Raw genomic sequence first — 18,876 nt, 5'->3', positions numbered from 1 at the left:
CCCCTCCCCCATCCCCATGTGGCCCCGTACCCCCACTAAGCCATCCCCATCCCATCTCTATGTGGCACTTCACCCCTTCCCCCTTTCCCTATGTGGCCCTATGCTCTCACTCAGCCACTCCCCTTCCCCCATGTGTTCCTGAATTCCCTTCCCCTGTCCCCATGTGGCCCTGCATCACTTCTGCCCTGTTCCCATGTCTCTGTGCCCCCACTCAGCCACTCTCCTTCTCCCATGTATCCCTGCACCCCTCCCCCATCCCTATGTAGCTCTGCATCTCCATTCCCATTCAGCCCCTGCCCCAGTGTGTCCTCCCCAAATAGCCCTTATGAACCCCAGTTTGTGTCCCTCACAGCAGCCCCATGTGCCCTACGCTGTCTGCCCCCTCAAATCCCCTGTCTCCTGACCTGGCCACACTGGCACTGTGAAGAAGGCATCTTCTTCCCTTCCCTATCACAGCTAGGGGTTGCTTGGGAGTGGCTGCTCTGTTCTAGCGCCACAGTGGCCCCTGGTAGGCAAAAGGCATAACTGCAGCAACTTTCTGGCAGAAGAAATTGACTGTGGGGAAAAACGTTATTCGCAGCACATGAACGATGGGCATGCAGAGCTGCACAGAATTCCCCCAGGAGTAGTCTTCAGGCCACTTACAGAGGTGCCTAACTTTTGGTACCAATTTTTAACATCTTGGCCTACATTTCCATGGCAGCAAATACTCAGGAAAAGACTGGTGGAAACATTTAAAAGGGAGAAAATGGTGAGAAAAGATTGCAAAACAGAGTACAAATGTTTACATATACTAATATAAAATTGTATTATTTATATAGGAATAAATATACCAATTGTATCATGTTGTGCTTTCTCATTTGCCTCTTGAATCTTCTTATCATTGATTTGAGTATCCAAAGCATCCTTATCAACCTATTATAATGAAAAAAATTAAGCTCTGTAAAAATTTATTTATTCTATTGAAAATATTTACCAGCGTTAGTCCAACCTTGTATATTAAAATGTCCACTCGAGCCAGAAATGAATGTATTTGCCTTGCAAAATTATAATTCTAGACAGCTGTGAATTACGTTATTGCCAGTTAAATGGCTTTAATGGTAAATTGCAGGCACTTTACTATTTAAAGTATGTGGCTGGAAAAAGAAAATCCAACAATAATATTCCTGTTTGTTCATTTCATTCTAATAGCAACAAGTATATTCTTATTCCAAAACGAAATAACATTACAAGGTTAGGTTGAGCTCCAATACATTAGATGAAATGTTCCTTCCACTGTAGAAGGCATTCCTACTTAATTTACTTATCTTTCATCCATTTACATGTATTAAATAGTCGTAAAGGTTTTTGACACTCATATAAGAGTTATAATAGTTTTCAGTTGTAAAACGTTTGTGCACTTCTGTAAAATGTACCATTTAGCCCAAACATCTGTTGGAGGCGGAGATGTCAATAAAAGGGAATTTTCAACCTTCACAGTGTGAAGCATGGTGTCTGGTGTTTTCATCATGCAACTGGGGTTCTGTCCCTGACTCTTCCACAGATTTTCTGTGTGACCTTGGCCAAGTGACTTAATCTCTTTTTGTATCTATAAAGGTGGGATAATAATCCTTAATTGTCTTGGTAAAGCACTTTTAGATCCTTGAATGAAAAATGCAAAGTATTAATTACTCTGTATTTGGATTAAGCAAGTGCCCTCAAAACAGATCACAGTAGAAAAGACATATGGTGCCATGCTGCCTAGGATTGATGACTATGCTGATTAGGCGAAGAAACAAAGTCTGATCTTATGATGTATGAAAGCAGCAGCACATAAATAAAGTTCAAAACCATGCAGTACTGGATTCTAAACATAAACTAAGTTATGAGGAAATATTTGGTTAATAAAGTTCTTCACAATGTCAGTAACAAGTTAAAGAAAAATTAAACATGCTTCCTTTGGTAGATTCTACGCATAAAATGGACAGATAAAGACTAGACAGATTACACAAATTTTGAACTACTGTATAGCTCATCCTGACTCTGCTTACATCTGGAGGTGAATTATGGCAAGTGTGCAAAAGAATTTCAGAGGCGGATTGTGTTTGCACAGGCACACCCACTCCCCCTAGCATAGCCCATGGCAGCCTAAAATGGCTGCTTTCACAGCTGTGGGATCCCCAATTTCTTAGTTATTGGAGCAGGCGGAATAAAGTGGTGTCACCCTGATTAAGTAAATGAGGAACTACAAAACTGTTTTATGATCGAGGGTTTCACTATCAACTAAATAACACTTGCTAGACAAGGGACATGGATTCCAAAACCCAGTGAATTGAGAGAGGCTGGGGACAAGTATCTATACCTGGTGGTGCAGGTGCCTTGTGTGAGCCAGAAACACCAGTTCCACCTACTCCTCTCTCCACTGTGGAATATCAGATTTGATTTTTGATTCCCTTAAGAATCTAGATTCAGGTTACTGAGCTGAACTCACTTTGGGCTAATGGTACACTAGCACTGGGGCTCCCCTACTGTGAGCTGAAATCACTAAAGAGCTGGAATTGCTGAGCTGAGATCACTGAGTACTGTGCTAACTGGTGGGGGAGCCTGAAGTTATACTGCGGAGCAGAGCAGCTGGCAGAGTGCAGTGGAGCAGTTTGTGGAGCCATGGAGTGAGTGGAGCCGAGTAGTTTGTGGGGGCAGCTGGAATGGATCATGGGACAGCTGGTGGAGCGGAGCAGCTGGCAGAGCGGAGCAGCTGTGGGACGGGTGGAGCGGACCACGGAGCGGACGGAGCCGAGCAGTTTGCGGGGACAGCTGGAGCGGATCATGGTACAGCTGGTGGAGCAGAGCAGCTGGTGAAGCAGAGCTGAGCGGAGCATTTTGTAAGGATGGCTGGAGGAGCAGAGTGGAGTGTCTGGTAGAACGGAGCAGTTCGTGGAGAAGACGGAAGCAGAACCCCACGGAAAGGGAGGGCAGTTGGCCCTGGACCACAAGGTGCCCCTTTCTAGCCAGGCTGTGGGGGGGGGGCGACCTCTGCAGATAGACTCTTGAACTCTGGGGCTGCACTGACCCAGGACAGAGACTTTTTGATTGTGGGACTGTGGGTGATCTTTGGGTTGCTGGACTCTAGGGACATTTGGGGTATTGGACTTTGGAGTCTTGGGGTGATTTGGGGGTTGCTGGACTCAAGAGCCCAGGGAAAAGGACACGGCCCAATTTCCTGGGGTGGGTCTTTGCTCACGGTTTGGTCTATGAACTCTAGTTGAGGTATTTTCCCAATTTAATGCTTGTTGTTTATCTCATGTAATTAAACCTTTTCTGCTACACTGAGACTCTGTGCTTGCGAGAGGGGAAGTATTGCCTCTTCGAGGTGCCCAGGGGTGTGTGTAAAATTTTCCCAGGTCACTGGGTGGGGGCTTGAGCTGGTTTTGCATTACATTGTAGAGAAGGGACCCCTATGTATTGAACCCAGCCCTTGCTGCTATCAATTCAGTCTGGCAGAAGGGTTACATATAGAGAGAGACAAATACTTACCTCACAGAGCTGGAAGGTCATCTAGTCCAGTCCCCTGCCTTCACTAGCAGGACTAAGGGCTGATTTTTGCCCCAGATCCCTAAGGGACCCCCTCAAGGATTGAAATCACAACACTAGGTTTAGCAGGCCAATGCTCAAACCACTGAGCTATCCCTCCCAGCTGGGGAGGTACAGGACCATCCCCTGCACAGCTGCTCTGGGGAGGAGGGAGACCAGACCCACCTCCAGGTGCCTCTCCCTGCTGCAGGACACTCTGGGATTGGGTAGCAGCCCCAGAGGTTCCTGCAGCTGGAGGAGACTTGTGGAGTTGGGCCCAATCTTCCCTGTGCTGCTGGGAGTGCCCCAGCAAATGGGGCTCCTGGCTCCAGCTGGGCTGGGGAGAGACAGGACTTGTCTATTGCCTGCACAGCTGTTCAGGGTGAGGTGGGGTGAGGAGGGAGATCAGACCCATCTACCCCTGTGGGAGCCTACTGCAGCTGCAGGAAGCTCTGTGGGTATTGCCTTCAGAGCTAGACTCTGAAGGCAGCACAGAAGTGAGGGCATCCCATAGCCCCCTACTACAGCTTTGTAACACCCCCTCGCCTTTTGGGTTAGGATCCTCAGGGTTACAACACTGTGAATTACCAATTTTCAAATCCTGCAGCTGTGAAATTGATCATAATGAACCGTGAATTTGGTAGGAACCTACCTATAGTATATCTGAGGCTCTCAAGGGACTACAAACATAATTTAGCCTCATTGCACCTCTGTAAGTTAGTGAAGTCCCCTCAACAAAAAACAAACTGGAAGATCCACATAACTGATTTTCAGTTGTTGATACCTTGTGCAGTTATTTACAGCAGTGCTGCTACTATTCTGATTTTGTAGTGTCTTACATCCACCTTCCAGTTGCTCTGCACTAGTGTAAATGACTACTTAAGGCAGGGGTGGTCAGCCTATGGCTCTTCAGAAGTTAATATGTGGCTCCTTGTATAGACATTGACTCTGGGGCTGGAGTTACAGGCACCAACTTTCCAATGCACCGGAAGGTGAGGGGAGCGCTCGCTGCTCAAGCCCTGGCTCTGCCACAGGCCCTGCCCCCACTCCACCCCTTCCCTTGGGCCTGCCATGCCCTTGCTCTTCTCCCCCCTCCCAAACCTCCTGCATGCCACAAAACAGCTGATTGGGAGGTGCTGAGAGGGAGTGGGAGGTGCTGATTGGCAAGGCTGCCAGTGGGTGAGAAGTGCTGGGGGGGGAGCTGATGGGGGGCTGCTGATGTATTACTATGGCTCCTTGGTAATGTACATTGGTAAATTTTGGTTCCTTCTCAGGCTCAGGTTGGCCACCCCTGATTTATGGTGCAGGGCAGTGGGCAATCAAGCCCTATAGACACAAAGGTATGTTTGCAATAGGGAAAGGCTTCAGCAGCTCCTGACTACCTCACTCTTAATGTACAGCCTTTCGCTGATCTGAATAGCTATGCAGCTACTCACCGCAGTGCAGACACCACCTGCTTGTCGCTGTGGCCTGGAGCTACCTACCCCCTACAAGCCTCCACAAGTGGTGTGAGTAGTGTAAATGCAACCTAAATATATACCCACACAGGGCCTGATCCGGTTTCCACCAAAGAAAGCTGAAGTTTTGTCCTTGGTTTCAAGGGAAGCAGGATGGGCTACACATGTAAGAACTGCAGAGGTAATCTTCCAACACTGGAAATACTGAGAGGCTGTCTAAATCGGAGTGCCTTCTAAATATGAGGCCACCCAGCATGCCTCGGTGCTTCCCCGCCTATTAACGGGGGCAAAGGCACTCACCTTTGTAAAGCGCTTTCAGCCCCTAGGACAAGAACCGCACCACTGTCACTCCTGCACTTGTGGCCCCGCCTTTGAGCCCCGATGCACGATCATTAATTTAATCGATCCCCATAGAAGTCGGCACCCAACAGTCCCGTGAGCGGGCTGGGGGGGGGGGATTGAGCCAGTCCGCCTGCCCCCCTAGACTGCGCCACGAGGCGGCAGCTCCCCTGGAAGGCGCATCCCGCTGGCCGTCCCCGCCGCCCGCTTACCCCGATGGTCCTGACTCGGGCGTTGAAGATGCGGCTCTGCCTGTGCAGCTCGTGCTGCCGCCTCTGCTCCAGCGCGGCCGCCTCGGCCAGGTCCCGCTGCAGGCCCAGCTTGCGCATGGTGCCCGCGGGGGGCGAGGTCTCACCAAGGCAGAACCACGAACGATGCTCTCCCGGGGCCCTTATTCCCCGGCCCGGGCTGGCGCCGGGCGATGTCAACAGAGCGGGTTGCTAAGGGAACGAGCCCCCTGATTTCCGCGTCGGGTCTCTCCCCGCTTGGCTCCGCCTCCCTGGTCCAGCTCCCCTCAGAAATCTCGCGAGACAAGCCGTCCTTTCCCGCGGGAACTAGCATGAGGCAGCTTCGCCTTGGTGTCTCGCGCTGTGTGAAGCCGCCGGTTGCGTGAGGGAGGCGCGCGGCGCGGAAACTGCGCGTGACACCCGCTCGTCCCCTGCGCGCGCACACCCACAAGCGCACTCACATAACCCAACTACTAAGGGGAGGGGAGTTTCACACGTTAGAGGCCGCTGCCCGCTCTGGGGTCCCGGCTCGCCCCTCCCCGCGAGGATGGGTTACCTGAAGCTGCTGCTGCTGGAGAACTTCAAGTCATGGCGGGGGCGGCAGAGCATCGGCCCCTTCATGAGATTCAACTGCATTATTGGGCCCAACGGATCAGGTAGGTCAGGGCAGGCCACACCTGAGGGGGTGGTGGCTGCAGCTGCCCTGATCCCACTGGCAAAATGCCAACTGTCCTGCTGGCCCTGGTGTAACCGCAGTGTCGCAAACCCCAGTGTGGACACAGCACTTGGGGTCTGAAGTCAGGGAGGCGCTAAAGAGGCCCAGCCCCACTGTCTACCCAGCTGGTTTTAGCGACTGTAGCCTGAGCGCCGCAAGCTGGAGTTCGTCACACTGGGTTCACGCTTCCTGCTGCATGCTATGTAGACATACGTAAAGCAGGTCTGGTCTGGCTGTGTGGTGGTATCAGGCAGCACAGAGTGTCTCCCCTCTAGCAGAAAGGGCCAAATCAGGGCCTCATCTTCACTGCTGACAGGAGCGTGTTTATCTTGGGGTGACTAATGTGCAAGCTCTCCTGCTGTCAAATCCTAGTGCAGGCAAGGCTTTACCAGCCCCTAGACTAAGTGATGAGGTCAATCTGGTTTTGGGGTGCTGCTCTTGCCCTGATACCTCAGGGCAAACAACAAGGGTCTTGTCTTCCCTGGGTCTTTTACCACAAGATAATGATTGTGTTTGGTCATCTCTCTGGGGGGAAACAAAACAAAACCTTTCAAAGCAGTGAAGACAAAGCCTAAGGTAGTTGTTACTGAACCCAGCTTGAACTCGCCTACTTTTTCTACTCAAAACAAAAAAACGTGCTTACAGTGGTGTAAATTTCCCTATGAATAATAGTAATAACTAATAATAGTGTAGACAGTGCAGTGTACACACAGCCTTATAAACCCTCTCCAGTTGGCACTGTTGGGAATCACAGCATGGACCAAGCCCTGATGGCTGCATCTGTTCTTGTTTTGATCACATTTGGAGCAAGTTTATCTAAAATGACAGTAAAAACGTGTCCAGGCATTATTTTGCATCCCCTACCAAAACTCAACAATGGGAGATTTTTTTTCATAAACTTGTCTAGAAAAAGCAGTAGATGCTGTAACAAAGCTTATCCAAGAAGGGAGAGACTTGTCCAGTGGTTACTGCAGGGGCCTAGGATTTTATATTTTTCATTGCTTTAATTTAACTTAATTTTTGACTGTTAGTGGATCACTCCTACCCTGTCTCCCACTGGTTCTAATGTTCAAAATATTGAATGAAGTTTTTCAGATACTCATCCAGTTAAATCAGCATAAGTTACATGAATCAGTAGCCAGAAGAAACTCTGATGCTGTGTAATCCCCAACATTCAGTTTAAGAATGTTCTTATTTTTTCCCTCTTCTGATATTTTGGGAGTGGGGAGGAGGGCAAGAGAGAGGAAGATACAGTGTAATGTTGAAGTAGTGATTCTGGGAGACCAGGAAAATGAGGATGCTATCAGGAATGACAGATAAGAGAGGATGAGTGGAGAAAAGTTTTGGTGGAAAGATAATGTACTAATTATTAGAAATATTAGCAGAAAAATTATTCATAATAGTGTAAGGAAATATGAAAAAGATATTCTTTGGAATTCAAGAATCTGTAAGAAAGAGTTCTAAATGCATTATGGAATATTTCAGTACCACTGTCAATGACTGTAGTATGTAGGAAGCAACTGATATTGTCAAGCAAACTGAAGTAAAGGGGAAGATTAGACATGTTTAGATAAAGGGTGTATAGACCTGGATATATCATAAACTAATTATGGAATTCAGTGGTGAAACACTTTATTATAATTAAACTGTTGCAGGCATTGATACCATCTGTTGGTTGTAAATTACTTTCAAACATATAAACCTCTTCTACAATTTTATTTTAAATAAATGTTTCTTAAATGCATACATAGGTTCTGGAAGACAACAAAACTGAGATTGAAATAAAAGATTAGAAATAAGTAGTCAGCTAAGTATGTTCATACCTATACAACTCTAAAAAATTAATGTTTTTGCTCATTTTAAAGGAAAATCAAACATAATGGATGCCCTTAGTTTTGTAATGGGTGAAAGAACAGCAAATTTAAGAGTGAAAAGTGTTCAAGAACTTATTCATGGAGCACACGTTGGAAAGCCATTTTCCTCTACTGCAAGTGTGAAAATAGTGTATTGTGAAGAGAATGGAGAAGAGAAAACATTTTCAAGAATTATTCGAGGTAAGTAGTAGGTTCCCCCGCCACCCAGATATTTTCTGTGCTTGATATAGAAAACTTCCAGTGGACTATATTTATTTTTAAATCTTAAATATATAATAATCTGATGGTACAACATGGACTAGTGAATCCTTTGGAATTAAGCCAATTTTTATAGTACCGGTCATCATAGCCAGGTGCTGTAATTATAAGGATGAAAACAGTAATACAGTAGAAGAGTTAATCAGATGCTAAACGAAATACATGTTATGCTCCCTGCTGTAATGATTGCCCAACTGTGGCTCTTGAGAGTTTATCAAAGGAAGTGAGTTCCATGGGGCAGTTCACTGTGAAAGCCATCTGATGGACACAATCCTAGATTCTCTATGCTGTTTAGGCTCCTGACTTCCATTGACATCGGTGGGAGTTAGATGCCTAGATACCTTTGCGGATTTGAGCCAGGGTTTACAACATTGGAAGCACTCCCAAGGCTAATCCTAATTACTTTTAGGTGAGGTATAGGATTGGTAGCTGTATCTAATGGTCACTGATCATTCCAGTCTTTGAAAGTTAACACCTTGAATTCCACATGGAAAAGAAAAGGAATCCAATGCAGAGACCTGAGCAAAGGAGATGCAACTGCCCCACACCACTCAGGAGGAGAGCAGCTGCATTCTGCTCTAGCTCCAGTGCCCGGGTGGACTTCAGGGGTAGTCCTGAGTATGTTATGGTAGTCAAGATCGGTATTAATAGGTGTGGCTAATGCTGTAATGTCCACATCAGAGAATAATGGCTGCATTCTGGATATCATAGAATCACAGAAATATAGGGGTAGAAGGGACCTTGAGAGGTCATCTAGTCCACCCTCCATTTTGAAGCAGGGTTACCTAGACCATGTCTAAGCTGTTCTTAAAAGCCTCCAAAGATGGGGATTCCACAACTTCTCTTGATAACCTGTTCCAATACTTTGTTAGCCAGATAAGTCTTTCATAATATCTAATGTAAACTTCTTTGCTATAGCTTAAGATAACTACTAGTTGTCCTCCCTTCAATGGGGAGGGATAGCTCAGTGGCTTGAGCATTGGCCTGCTAAACCCAGGGTTGTAAGTTCAATCCTTGAGGGGGCCATTTAGGGATTTGGAGCAAAAATCTGTCTGGGGACTTGTCCTGCTTTGAGCAGGGCGTTGGACTAGATGACCTCTTGAGGTCCCTTTCAACCCTGATATTCCATGACATGGGCAGTTGATTATTGTTCTCTTTAGAACAGCTCTTAAAACATTTAGAGACTGTTATCCTGTCCCCTGTTGGTTGTCTTTTCTTAAGACTAAACATGCCAAGTATTCTTAACCCTTTCCTCATAATTCAGGTTTTCTAGAGTGTTGATGATTTTTTTTTATTCTTCTCTAAACTCTCTCCAGTCTGTCCATATTTTTCCTTAAGTGAAATAGAACACGGTACTCCAGCTGAGGGCCTCACCAATTCTGAGTAGACTGGAACAGTTACCTCCCGTGTACAACACTCCTGTTAATACACCAAAGAATTATATTAGCCTTTTTTTTGCAACTGTATCACATTGGCTCATATTTACTGTGGCCAACTATAACCCCCTTTCAGTAGTAGTACTACCTAGCCAGTTATTCCCCATTTTGTAAGGTCCATTTAATTTTTTCCTTCCTAAATTAAGTACTTTGCATTTGTCTTTATTGAATTTTATCTTGTTGGTTTCAGACTAATACTCTGATTTGTCATAGTCACTTTGAATTCTTATCCTGTCCTCCAAAGTACTTTCAACCCTTCCCAACTTGGTGTCATCAGCAAATTTTATAAGCATACTCTTCACGCCGTTAATCCAAGTAATGAATAAAAATATTGAATATTACCAGAACAGACCCCTGCAGGACTCCATTAGATCCAACCTCCCAGTTTGACAGTGAACCATTGATACTCTTTGAGTATAGTTTTTCAACCAGTTGTGCATCCATTTTATAGCAATTTCATATAGACCACTTTCTCCTAGTTTGCTTATGAGACTGTCAAGGGGGGGCAGTGTCAAAAATCAAGATGTATCATGTTTACTGCTTCCTCCCCTCCTATGCATTTGGCTAGTAACTCAAAGATAATCTCTAATGGTTCTGTGATTGCTTCAGCTGGTTCTTCAGGTACCCTAGGGTGAACTTTGTCAGGTCCTAACAACTTGAATACATCTAATTTAGCTAAATCTATTTTTTTTCCTGTTCTGGCTGGCATTCCTTCCATTTTGTTATTTAATCATGTTAAGCATCCAATGACAATTAACCTTCTTAGTGTAGACTGAATTAAAACAGGCATTAACTACCTGTGTCATGGGGTAGTCAGTTAGTAGCTCTCCTTCCCCGCTGTATCTATTTACAACTTCTTACTGCCTTTTTATGTGCTTTGCTAGGTGTAAGTCACTTTGTGTTGTAGCCTTTCTAATTTTGTACCTGCATGCTGGTACTAGTCTTCTGTACTCATCCATAGCAATTTGTTCATGTTTCCTCCTTTTTGTAGGATTCCTTTTTGATTTTCCAGGTCATTTAAGAGCTCCTGATGCAGCCCATTTGGCCTTTTGTTGTTCTTCCTGTCTTTGTTTCCCATTGGGTTAGTTTGCTGTTGTGCCTTTAATATTATCTCAAGAAGCTGCCAACTCTCCTGAACTCCTTTTCCCCTTATCATTTTTTCCCATGGAACCTTACCTACCCGTTCTCCAAGTTTAATATCTGTTGTTTTTTTTTTTTCAGTCTCTTTTTTCCTTATTTTGCTGCCCTCACTTTTTCCTTTCTTTCAGATCTTGAAATGTATCATTTTACGATTACTGTCAGTTCTCTTCCACTTGTTAGTCAATACCAAGCCTAAAATGGCTGCTGTTCTCCTCTACCCCAGGAAACAAAAGATTCTCCCCCAACACATTCCAAGAACATATTGGACGTTTTGTGTTTTTGTCATATTACTTTTCCACCAGATATCTGGGTAGTTAAAATCCACCACTACTAACAGGTCTTATGTTTTGGATATTTCTGTTCTAGAAATATTTATCATAGAAATGCCTCATCCGCCACTCCTCCTGTTTTGGTTGTCGATCGCAGACCCTTACCCTGATATCAACTTTGTTTTTTCCCCTGCCCCTGTCTTTTATCTTCACCTAGAGACTTTCACATGGTTTGTCACTCACCTCCTTCTGGATCTCAGAAGAAGTGTAGACATTCTTGATGCACAAAAGGGGGAACAGGTGAACTGATTAGATAAAGTGTCACATGCACAACATAAATTAATAGTTCAAATATTTGGTTACATGACACTTTAATTTTATTGTTTCTTCCTTTATTAGGTAGTTCTTCTGAGTTTCTTTTCAATGATAAAGCTGTTAGCCGATCGGTTTACACAGGAGAGCTTGAAAAAATAGGCATAATTGTCAAAGCAAGGAACTGCATGGTTTTTCAGGTAAGCATTTAAGGTACTTCATAGCCTCCCAAAGCTTGAGTGCAGATTGGGAGTGCTGTAAAGGTAACATTGGGAGTGCTGTAAAGGTAACATGCTTGATCCATGGGACTAGACGGTTAATGCTGCTCCCTGGTCAGCCAAACAGGTAAGTGGTCCTGCATGAATAATAGCAGTCTTGTCCTAGCCTAAGAAGTTTAGGCCATAAAATGGGAATTGCAAGGTTTCTGTGTGTGTTGGGCAATAGAGGGTGTGGAAGGGAGGTAGGAGGAAGCATTATTCATCATGGGAAACCCAGTAATTTCTGTGCTTCAGTTTATAAGTTGAAAAAGGTCTTCACGTTTTGGATTTAAAAACAAATGAACCTAAAATTGGCTAACTACCTTATTTCTGGAGCCAAAATAATTTTTGTCTCAAGTTATAATAAATATGTGGATGGAAAATCTTGTTAGGACATCTAGTTTCTCTTTGACAAGCATGGTTTTTCCTTAAATATATTTTCCAAAGTTCTTTGTTTTGTCTAATGTGTATTAATCTTCTTAAAGTGTGAACTTTACTGCTTTTGAAAGGTGCCATTGTGATGCCTTCTGGTTTATTGTCAGACATCTGGCTACCACCTGTCCTTAAGCAGGAGGAAGCCTTGTCTGTGCCTGCTAGAGGTCAGCGCCCCAACTCTACCAGCCATGAACAATGCAAGCATTCCCCTCTAGGACTTGCAAGCCCTATTGTTCTCTGCAGGCTGGCAATAGGCATGATCCAACTCTCAAGCCCTCTGAGCATCTCCCTAGAGTGTCCAGGCCCAGTCCACTGGGCGCTCACACTGTTCACAGGTTTGCTGCTTCCGAAGAAACAGGGCACTCTCGCTTACCAGTTCTACCTCAGATTTCCACTCCTCTTAACAGACAGCACTTATACTTGACTTCACTATAAATAAATTTAACAAAGCATAGAGATTCCAATAATAACCAGTAGAAGTATTGGAAACAAATCATTACATTTATCAACAAAATCAAAACACACTTTCTAGAGCAGTGGTCTTGATCGCGCACCCCATTAGTAATAATTCTTGAGCACGCACCCCCTGCCGCGCCATTTTTGTCAAAGCACTCAGAAAAAAAATAATAATAAAAAAAAGTCGCTCAAACTCCTGCCCGAACTGCTGAAGCACCAAAAAACAAGTGTTCCTCCTGCTGTGCACCCCCAAGGATCCTCTAGCACACCCCACTTTGGAGACCACTGTTCTAGAGTATAGGCTTAATTATAAGACATGAGAGTTGAGAGTATCTTCTTAGAGTATTGCTCATGCAAAATCCTTGCAGGGTTTTACAACTAGGGTTAGCTGTGACCCTCCTTTCAAGAGACAGCTGTGCTGTCGGCTTGCCTCCTGGGTAAAGGATCCTGTGTGTTTCCTTATATCCCCAGCTATACCCTAACGGTCCTTTGTCTTTAGTAGTAAGCAGGCCATCATTATCCTGTGAATTTCCTTTCTGTAGATTTCACAATCACGTCTTTTGCCTGTGGTTCAGTATGCAAAAAAGGCATACGTTATGAGGCATGCAATATAAAAATGGCCAGACTAGAAGACAGGTGTCTGCTGTCTTCTGTCCAAAAGGAACACTTCTGAGGTACGTCACCTTCTGATGACTTGCCTTAACTCCAAGACCGTAAGAACATACCGTATATACTTGTTCATAAGCCAGTTCATTTATAAGCCTACTCTCCCTCCCCCCCAAGATGGATAAGTAAAAATGGAAAAAAATTTGACCCATTCATAAGCCGGCCCCATAATTCAGGGGTCAGCAAACTTTGGCTCCTGGGCCATCAGAATAAGCCGCTAGTGGGCCGGGATGGTTTGTTTACCTTGAGCGTCCGCAGGCATGGAGGTAAACCTAAGTAAACAAAGTGTCCCGGTGCGCCAGCTGCTTATCCTGATGGGCCGGGACAGCAATTGGTGGCGAAATGTGTTTTTTTTTGGGGGGGGGGGTTGAGGGGGGGAGAGGGAAGCTGGGGGGTCAGGGGAGTAACCCCTGTGACCACCCCCAGCATGACCCTGGATCCTCTCCCCCTCCCATCCCTTCCTACCTTATCTGGGGAGGGCCAGGGGAGGATGTCTCTGGCCTGGCTGGAGCTGCTTCGACCCACTGGGCAGCGTGACTGCAGCCTGCTCTGGCAGGCCATACCGGGTGGCATGGCCGCAGCATGTTCTAGCAGGCTGGACTAGGTGGTGTGGCCACAGCGTGCTCTAGTGGGCCGGGCAGCATGGCCATAGCTTGCTCTGGGGGGCGGGGCCGAGTGGCACGTCAGCAGCCTGCCAGCCCCAGAGCTGCAGCTTCTTTGGAGGGTGGGGGGAGAGCAGCGTGGCCAGAAATGGAGAGACTCTGGCCCCACCTCTTCCCTTCTGGCTCTGCTGGCTGTGCTGCCTCTCCTGGCTCCCTCTGTTGGGGGAGGAGGTATGTCCCACTTCTCCCTCTCTATACCCATTCATAAGCTGACCACCTTCTCTGGTGCTTCCCTTTTTTACTAAAAAAAAAAAATTTGGCTTGTGAATGAGTGTATATGATTTTTAGTATAAAATCCTTAAATATTATCTGTACATACATTTTGCAGTGAGTGTGATAACCAGTGGGCTTCTGCCTCTTGGTAGAGACTCACATGCCATGCTTCAGTGAACTATTATGCATATATCCAACCCAGGGGATCCCTGTGCACTCTGCAAGTTGTCACCAAGAGGTCCCTGGGTTACAGCCACTTATTTGACATCACTAGAGACCAAAATCTTTTATTTATGAAGAAGGTGCCTCACAATATGACCTTCGCCACACAGTATTTGGGCTCACATTAATGAGCCCAAATACTCCTCTGAAGAACCACTTCCGAGGTCAACATTCATTTTTCTTATCTGTTCAGTTATTGGGCTATCTATTGAGACTACCAGTAAGGATGCTAATGGTGATAGTGTGTTTTTGTGAGTTGGAGGTGTATATCTACTGGGAAATAGAGTAAAATCATATAGACTATCACCATCTGTGAGTAACCACTCTTGGTAAATAGGGAACTATGGTGGATTTGAATTAGTGACATGCAGACGAAAGACTATATCCCATTTGTTAATAGTCTGTTATTGAGTCCTGCAATCCATTTAATTTAACCAGATGTTAAATTAACCCCTAAACAATTTTAGAAAAGCATATTATCTTAAAACAACTGAAACTTACTTTGGGATTTGAATTCTTAGTCCTTATCTGCCTCACAAATCTGTTTAAAATACTAGCCTCCTGTTTAATTTTTTTGCAAACTGTATTTGGCAGTTAAGTATTATTAGTTTTATTACTTCTAATTAGATGTCGGGATTAAAAATCTCTTCTAATTTAGCATTCCTTTAAATATCGATAATACATATCAAAAACAGTAATATCACAGTTACAGAATAAATATATACAGTACTTAATTTTCAAGCTTCACTAACTTGTCTGCTTTAAAAAAATTATCAAAATAGGGAAGGAACTGAATCTACATTTCATAAACTCTCATAGAAAAATTTCATTTGAAAAGCTTCCTCCAGTCCCATAACATAATGGGTGTTGGGATAAATATAACGCTGTACTTTGTATCAGTGATAACACTTCCTGACTGGAGTCTTGGTTTCCCACATTTTAATCTTTAGTATGGAAAAAATTTTGGATGAATTATGTAAGTTGTATGTTCTTAATTCATGAGGTTTGTTTTGTAATTTCTGATTGACTTTTTGCTGCCAGTACTACATGATTCCACAACTTTCGCTTTTTCATACATGGTGTCTCAGTGTCCAATTTAGGTTCAGTGGACTTTCAAGTCTCTGTGATTGGGAGGCTGTTGAATCTAGTGAAATATCATTTAAGTGATATCTTGATTTTAAGAAACTGAATAGCACAATATTGCTGGCAATTTCAGATTCCCTTTTTGTACAGTACAGTGATCTGCAGTGCTATGATTCTCAGTACTACATCTTTGAAACTCTATTCTAGGGAGCAGTAGAGTCAATTGCAATGAAGAAGCCCAAGGAAAGAACCCAGCTTTTTGAACAGATTAGTAATTCATGGGAGTTTGCTGAGGAATATGAGAAAAAGAAGAAGAAAATGCAACAGGCAGAGGGGGATGCGCAGTTTAATTATAACAAGAAAAAACATGTGGCAGTAGAACGCAAGCATGCAAAGTTAGAGAAAGAGGAGGTAATTCCAAAAATAACATAAAGGAGGTTTTCATATTTAAGAAAGCATACAGCATAGTGGTTGATCCTGCAAACTCTATTAGTGTAGTGTGAGTTTATAGGATCAGAACCTTAGTAAAAGTACATAGAGCTTGGGTCAAACACTTCTAATACATTTAAAATAAATACATTTTCCTTGTTTTCTGTGGAAAGTGATGGTTCTTCAAAAGTGTTTTTTGGTAAATGCTTTTCCACATAATCTGATTAATTTGTATAATCTGAAATATATAACCAAAAACAAAAATCAGCAAGGAAGATACTATGTTTTCCTGTGGAACAGGATTAATAGTTAAGTGTCTTTTGCCAATATACATCAGTAGTATGTCATTTCTGTATTTCTGCCCTTTTTGTACAGTCACTATGTGATGCAGTAATGGTACTTACTGGGCAGAATGTTTAAAAATGGAAGCATAAACTTTGCATCCAAAAATACTTTCTCAGAAGTTCAGTCCTGCAATTTACCAAACAATCATAGTGAGCTTTGTTCCGGAGATGTGAAACTTATTGAAACGAAGCTAAATGTCTACATTCTTCTATTCCCTGGAGAGTGCAGTGACCCTCTCTTGTGAAGTTTGTTGCCTGAGTGCATGCCAGAGAGGAATAAAAGCAGTTATGATTTACTATTTGGTGGCATTCGTAATAATCAACAGGAAATGGAGTTGAATATAATAGTTTCTAAGTATACTAGGTTCAGTAGTCATAAATATGTTTTAATGAAATAAATGACAATGTATTCTGCATGAGTGGCAATTCTTACAGTAACTACTGCATTATATGGCTGAGGTTTTTTTGTGATTGGCGCACTTTGCTGGAATCCTAGTCACCAGTACGTTAGCTCATTTTACTCTGGACCTGAGATTAGACTGCTAGTGATGAAAAATTATTTTTAAAGCCGCAAATAAAAAATTGCTGTTTTTAGGCAGAGCGTTACCAGATGCTGCTTAAAGAGTTGAAAGAAAACAGGATACAGCTGCAACTTTTCCGACTTTATCACAATGAGAAAAAAATTGACTTTTTGAACAACAAATTGGATGAAAAGAACATGGATGTGAATACCAAGAAAGACTCTCTTTCTTCTGCTGAAGACACATTTAAAGCTAAGAAAAAAGTGCTTGGAATATTAAATAGAGACCAACAACAAATGGAAAAAGAAATGAAGTAAGTTTTCCTGTGATGAGACTGAACTAAGATTTTGAGAGTTAGTCTGCATTCTAAGTTACTCTTCAAAGTGTATTTCCTGATCAAGAGAGTGGGTGAAATTCTGACCCCACTGAAGTCAGTGGGAGATTTCTAAAATAATAATCACTGTGTTACAGAATAAATATATAATGCTTAATTTTTCAGCCACTTTATTTGTCACTATTTTCAGTAAAACATTTTACCTGTTCACTATAACATTGTAGGTATGGTATAGCATTGTACTTGATGTTTAAACCACTATTTTCAGTTATCAAAATATGACTTTTGGACTGAAACATCTCATACTTGGTCCCCACCTAAAATGTGATAGTTTTTTTTTTTAATCAATCTTGTTCCAGGCTGCATTTCTTGTTTCCCTGAAACATAAAGTTGACAAAAATGCATCTTTTTTTTCCCCCTAAAGAACCCTAGAAGCATCATTGAATCAGAAAAGGCCCCAATATATTAAAGCAAAGGAGAACACTTCTCACCAAATCAAGAAAGTAGATATGGCTAAGAAATCCTTAAAAGATAATGAGAAACGCCTTGCTAAACAAGAGCAAAACATAAAAGAATTGGACACTGAGCTGACTGATGTTGAGAGAAGTTGGAGCGCATTTGAAAAGAAGGTTGAAGAGGAGATGTTACAGAGAAGAGCAGATGTTGAGTTGGAAGCAAGTCAAGTAAGTTGTGGAGGGGAAGTACTAGACTGAGTGAAATCCTGGCTCTGTTAAAGCTAATGGGAGTTTGCCATTGACTTCAGTGGGGCCATGATTTCACCCATTGTTTTCAAAGAGTGGTTACAAATCCAATTTGACTTAGACTAAATTGCAAGGAAAAAGAGCTATTTGTCCAGTAGGATGAGGCGAAATGGTGATCTTGCCTTTATTTTACATCTCTTACAAGTTTATCCTGGAAGCCAACAGACATAAAATCTATGTCAATTTGCGCATAAAAATATGTGATACCTGTATTTCTTCTATATGGAGAAATAAATTGTAACGTCTCCCTCAGTTTATTTTTAGCTTACAGTGTGAGCTGTTGGAGTTTGCTAAGTGGTCACAGTTAGCCCAGAATATGATTAGCAACACCATGATTGGGCCTCTTTCCTAGAAGGACAAAATGAGGCTCTACTGACAAGATTTTTCTTTAATGTTCTTGAGACTCCTTGGGCTGCAAGTAAAATAGCTCTGCCAACATGTGCCTGAGCTTTAATATAGTTTTTTAACCAGCAAACAGCTGGAATGAATTAAACATTTTTTTATTGCACTGATTAAATGATTTAAGGAGGACAGTTCAAGCCTCCCAGAAGTTCTAGAGAGAGAACAGTTTTGAGGAGTAAACTTAAGACAGAGGGGTTTCAAATTTAACCTTTTAAGATGGTTGGAGGTGGTGTATTACTTCTCTCTAATGTGTGAATCATATCCTTTCCAAAGCAATAATCAAAGCCTCTCTTCTAGGCAAATGAGTGAAGTTCCAGTGCACAACAGTGAGAGTAGGATTTAGGGGAGCCTAGTCAAGGCATGTGCAGCACCTGTCTGTTTTAAACCCAATCTCCATGGGGTTCCTTGTGACCTAGGGCTGTGGTTTTTACTGGGAGCACAAACAGTACATGTGAGGATAGGTTAGTAAAAATGGAGCAGCTCTTTTGCTGTCAAGGGGCTATGAGGTGGTGTGA

General features: G+C 43.4%; 2 protein-coding genes across 8 annotated transcripts in view; one reads left to right on the top strand and one right to left on the bottom strand.

The window, feature by feature from the left end:
- The window catches only part of RIBC2 (RIB43A domain with coiled-coils 2), a 37,091-nt gene extending 31,308 nt beyond the window's left edge, over window positions 1-5,783 (bottom strand). For 2 of the 3 annotated variants that reach the window (XM_050966243.1, XM_050966252.1), the window contains exons 1-2: window positions 5,558-5,783; window positions 834-915 (exon numbers count right to left, since the gene is read on the bottom strand). In XM_050966243.1, coding sequence (XP_050822200.1) covers window positions 834-915; window positions 5,558-5,674 — 199 coding nt within the window. In that variant the 5' untranslated portion in view covers window positions 5,675-5,783. Of the gene's footprint in view, window positions 1-833; window positions 916-5,306; window positions 5,385-5,557 lie in introns of those variants that run through there. The other variant, XM_050966255.1, reaches the window with a different exon arrangement.
- A 119-nt stretch (window positions 5,784-5,902) lies between these two features.
- Window positions 5,903-18,876, top strand: part of SMC1B (structural maintenance of chromosomes 1B) — a 68,207-nt gene continuing 55,233 nt past the window's right edge. For 3 of the 5 annotated variants that reach the window (XM_050965190.1, XM_050965168.1, XM_050965173.1), the window contains exons 1-5: window positions 5,903-6,228; window positions 8,153-8,341; window positions 11,664-11,776; window positions 16,939-17,177; window positions 17,623-17,881. In XM_050965190.1, coding sequence (XP_050821147.1) covers window positions 6,120-6,228; window positions 8,153-8,341; window positions 11,664-11,776; window positions 16,939-17,177; window positions 17,623-17,881 — 909 coding nt within the window. In that variant the 5' untranslated portion in view covers window positions 5,903-6,119. Of the gene's footprint in view, window positions 6,229-8,152; window positions 8,342-11,663; window positions 11,777-15,777; window positions 15,982-16,938; window positions 17,178-17,622; window positions 17,882-18,876 lie in introns of those variants that run through there. The other 2 variants (XM_050965199.1, XM_050965180.1) reach the window with 2 other exon arrangements.

Source organism: Gopherus flavomarginatus, chromosome 1 (genome assembly GCF_025201925.1).
Source record: "Gopherus flavomarginatus isolate rGopFla2 chromosome 1, rGopFla2.mat.asm, whole genome shotgun sequence".
NCBI lineage: Eukaryota > Metazoa > Chordata > Testudines > Testudinidae > Gopherus > Gopherus flavomarginatus.
The sequence above is the reverse complement of the archived record's forward strand: the minus strand, read 5'-3'. Positions and strand labels throughout refer to the sequence as shown.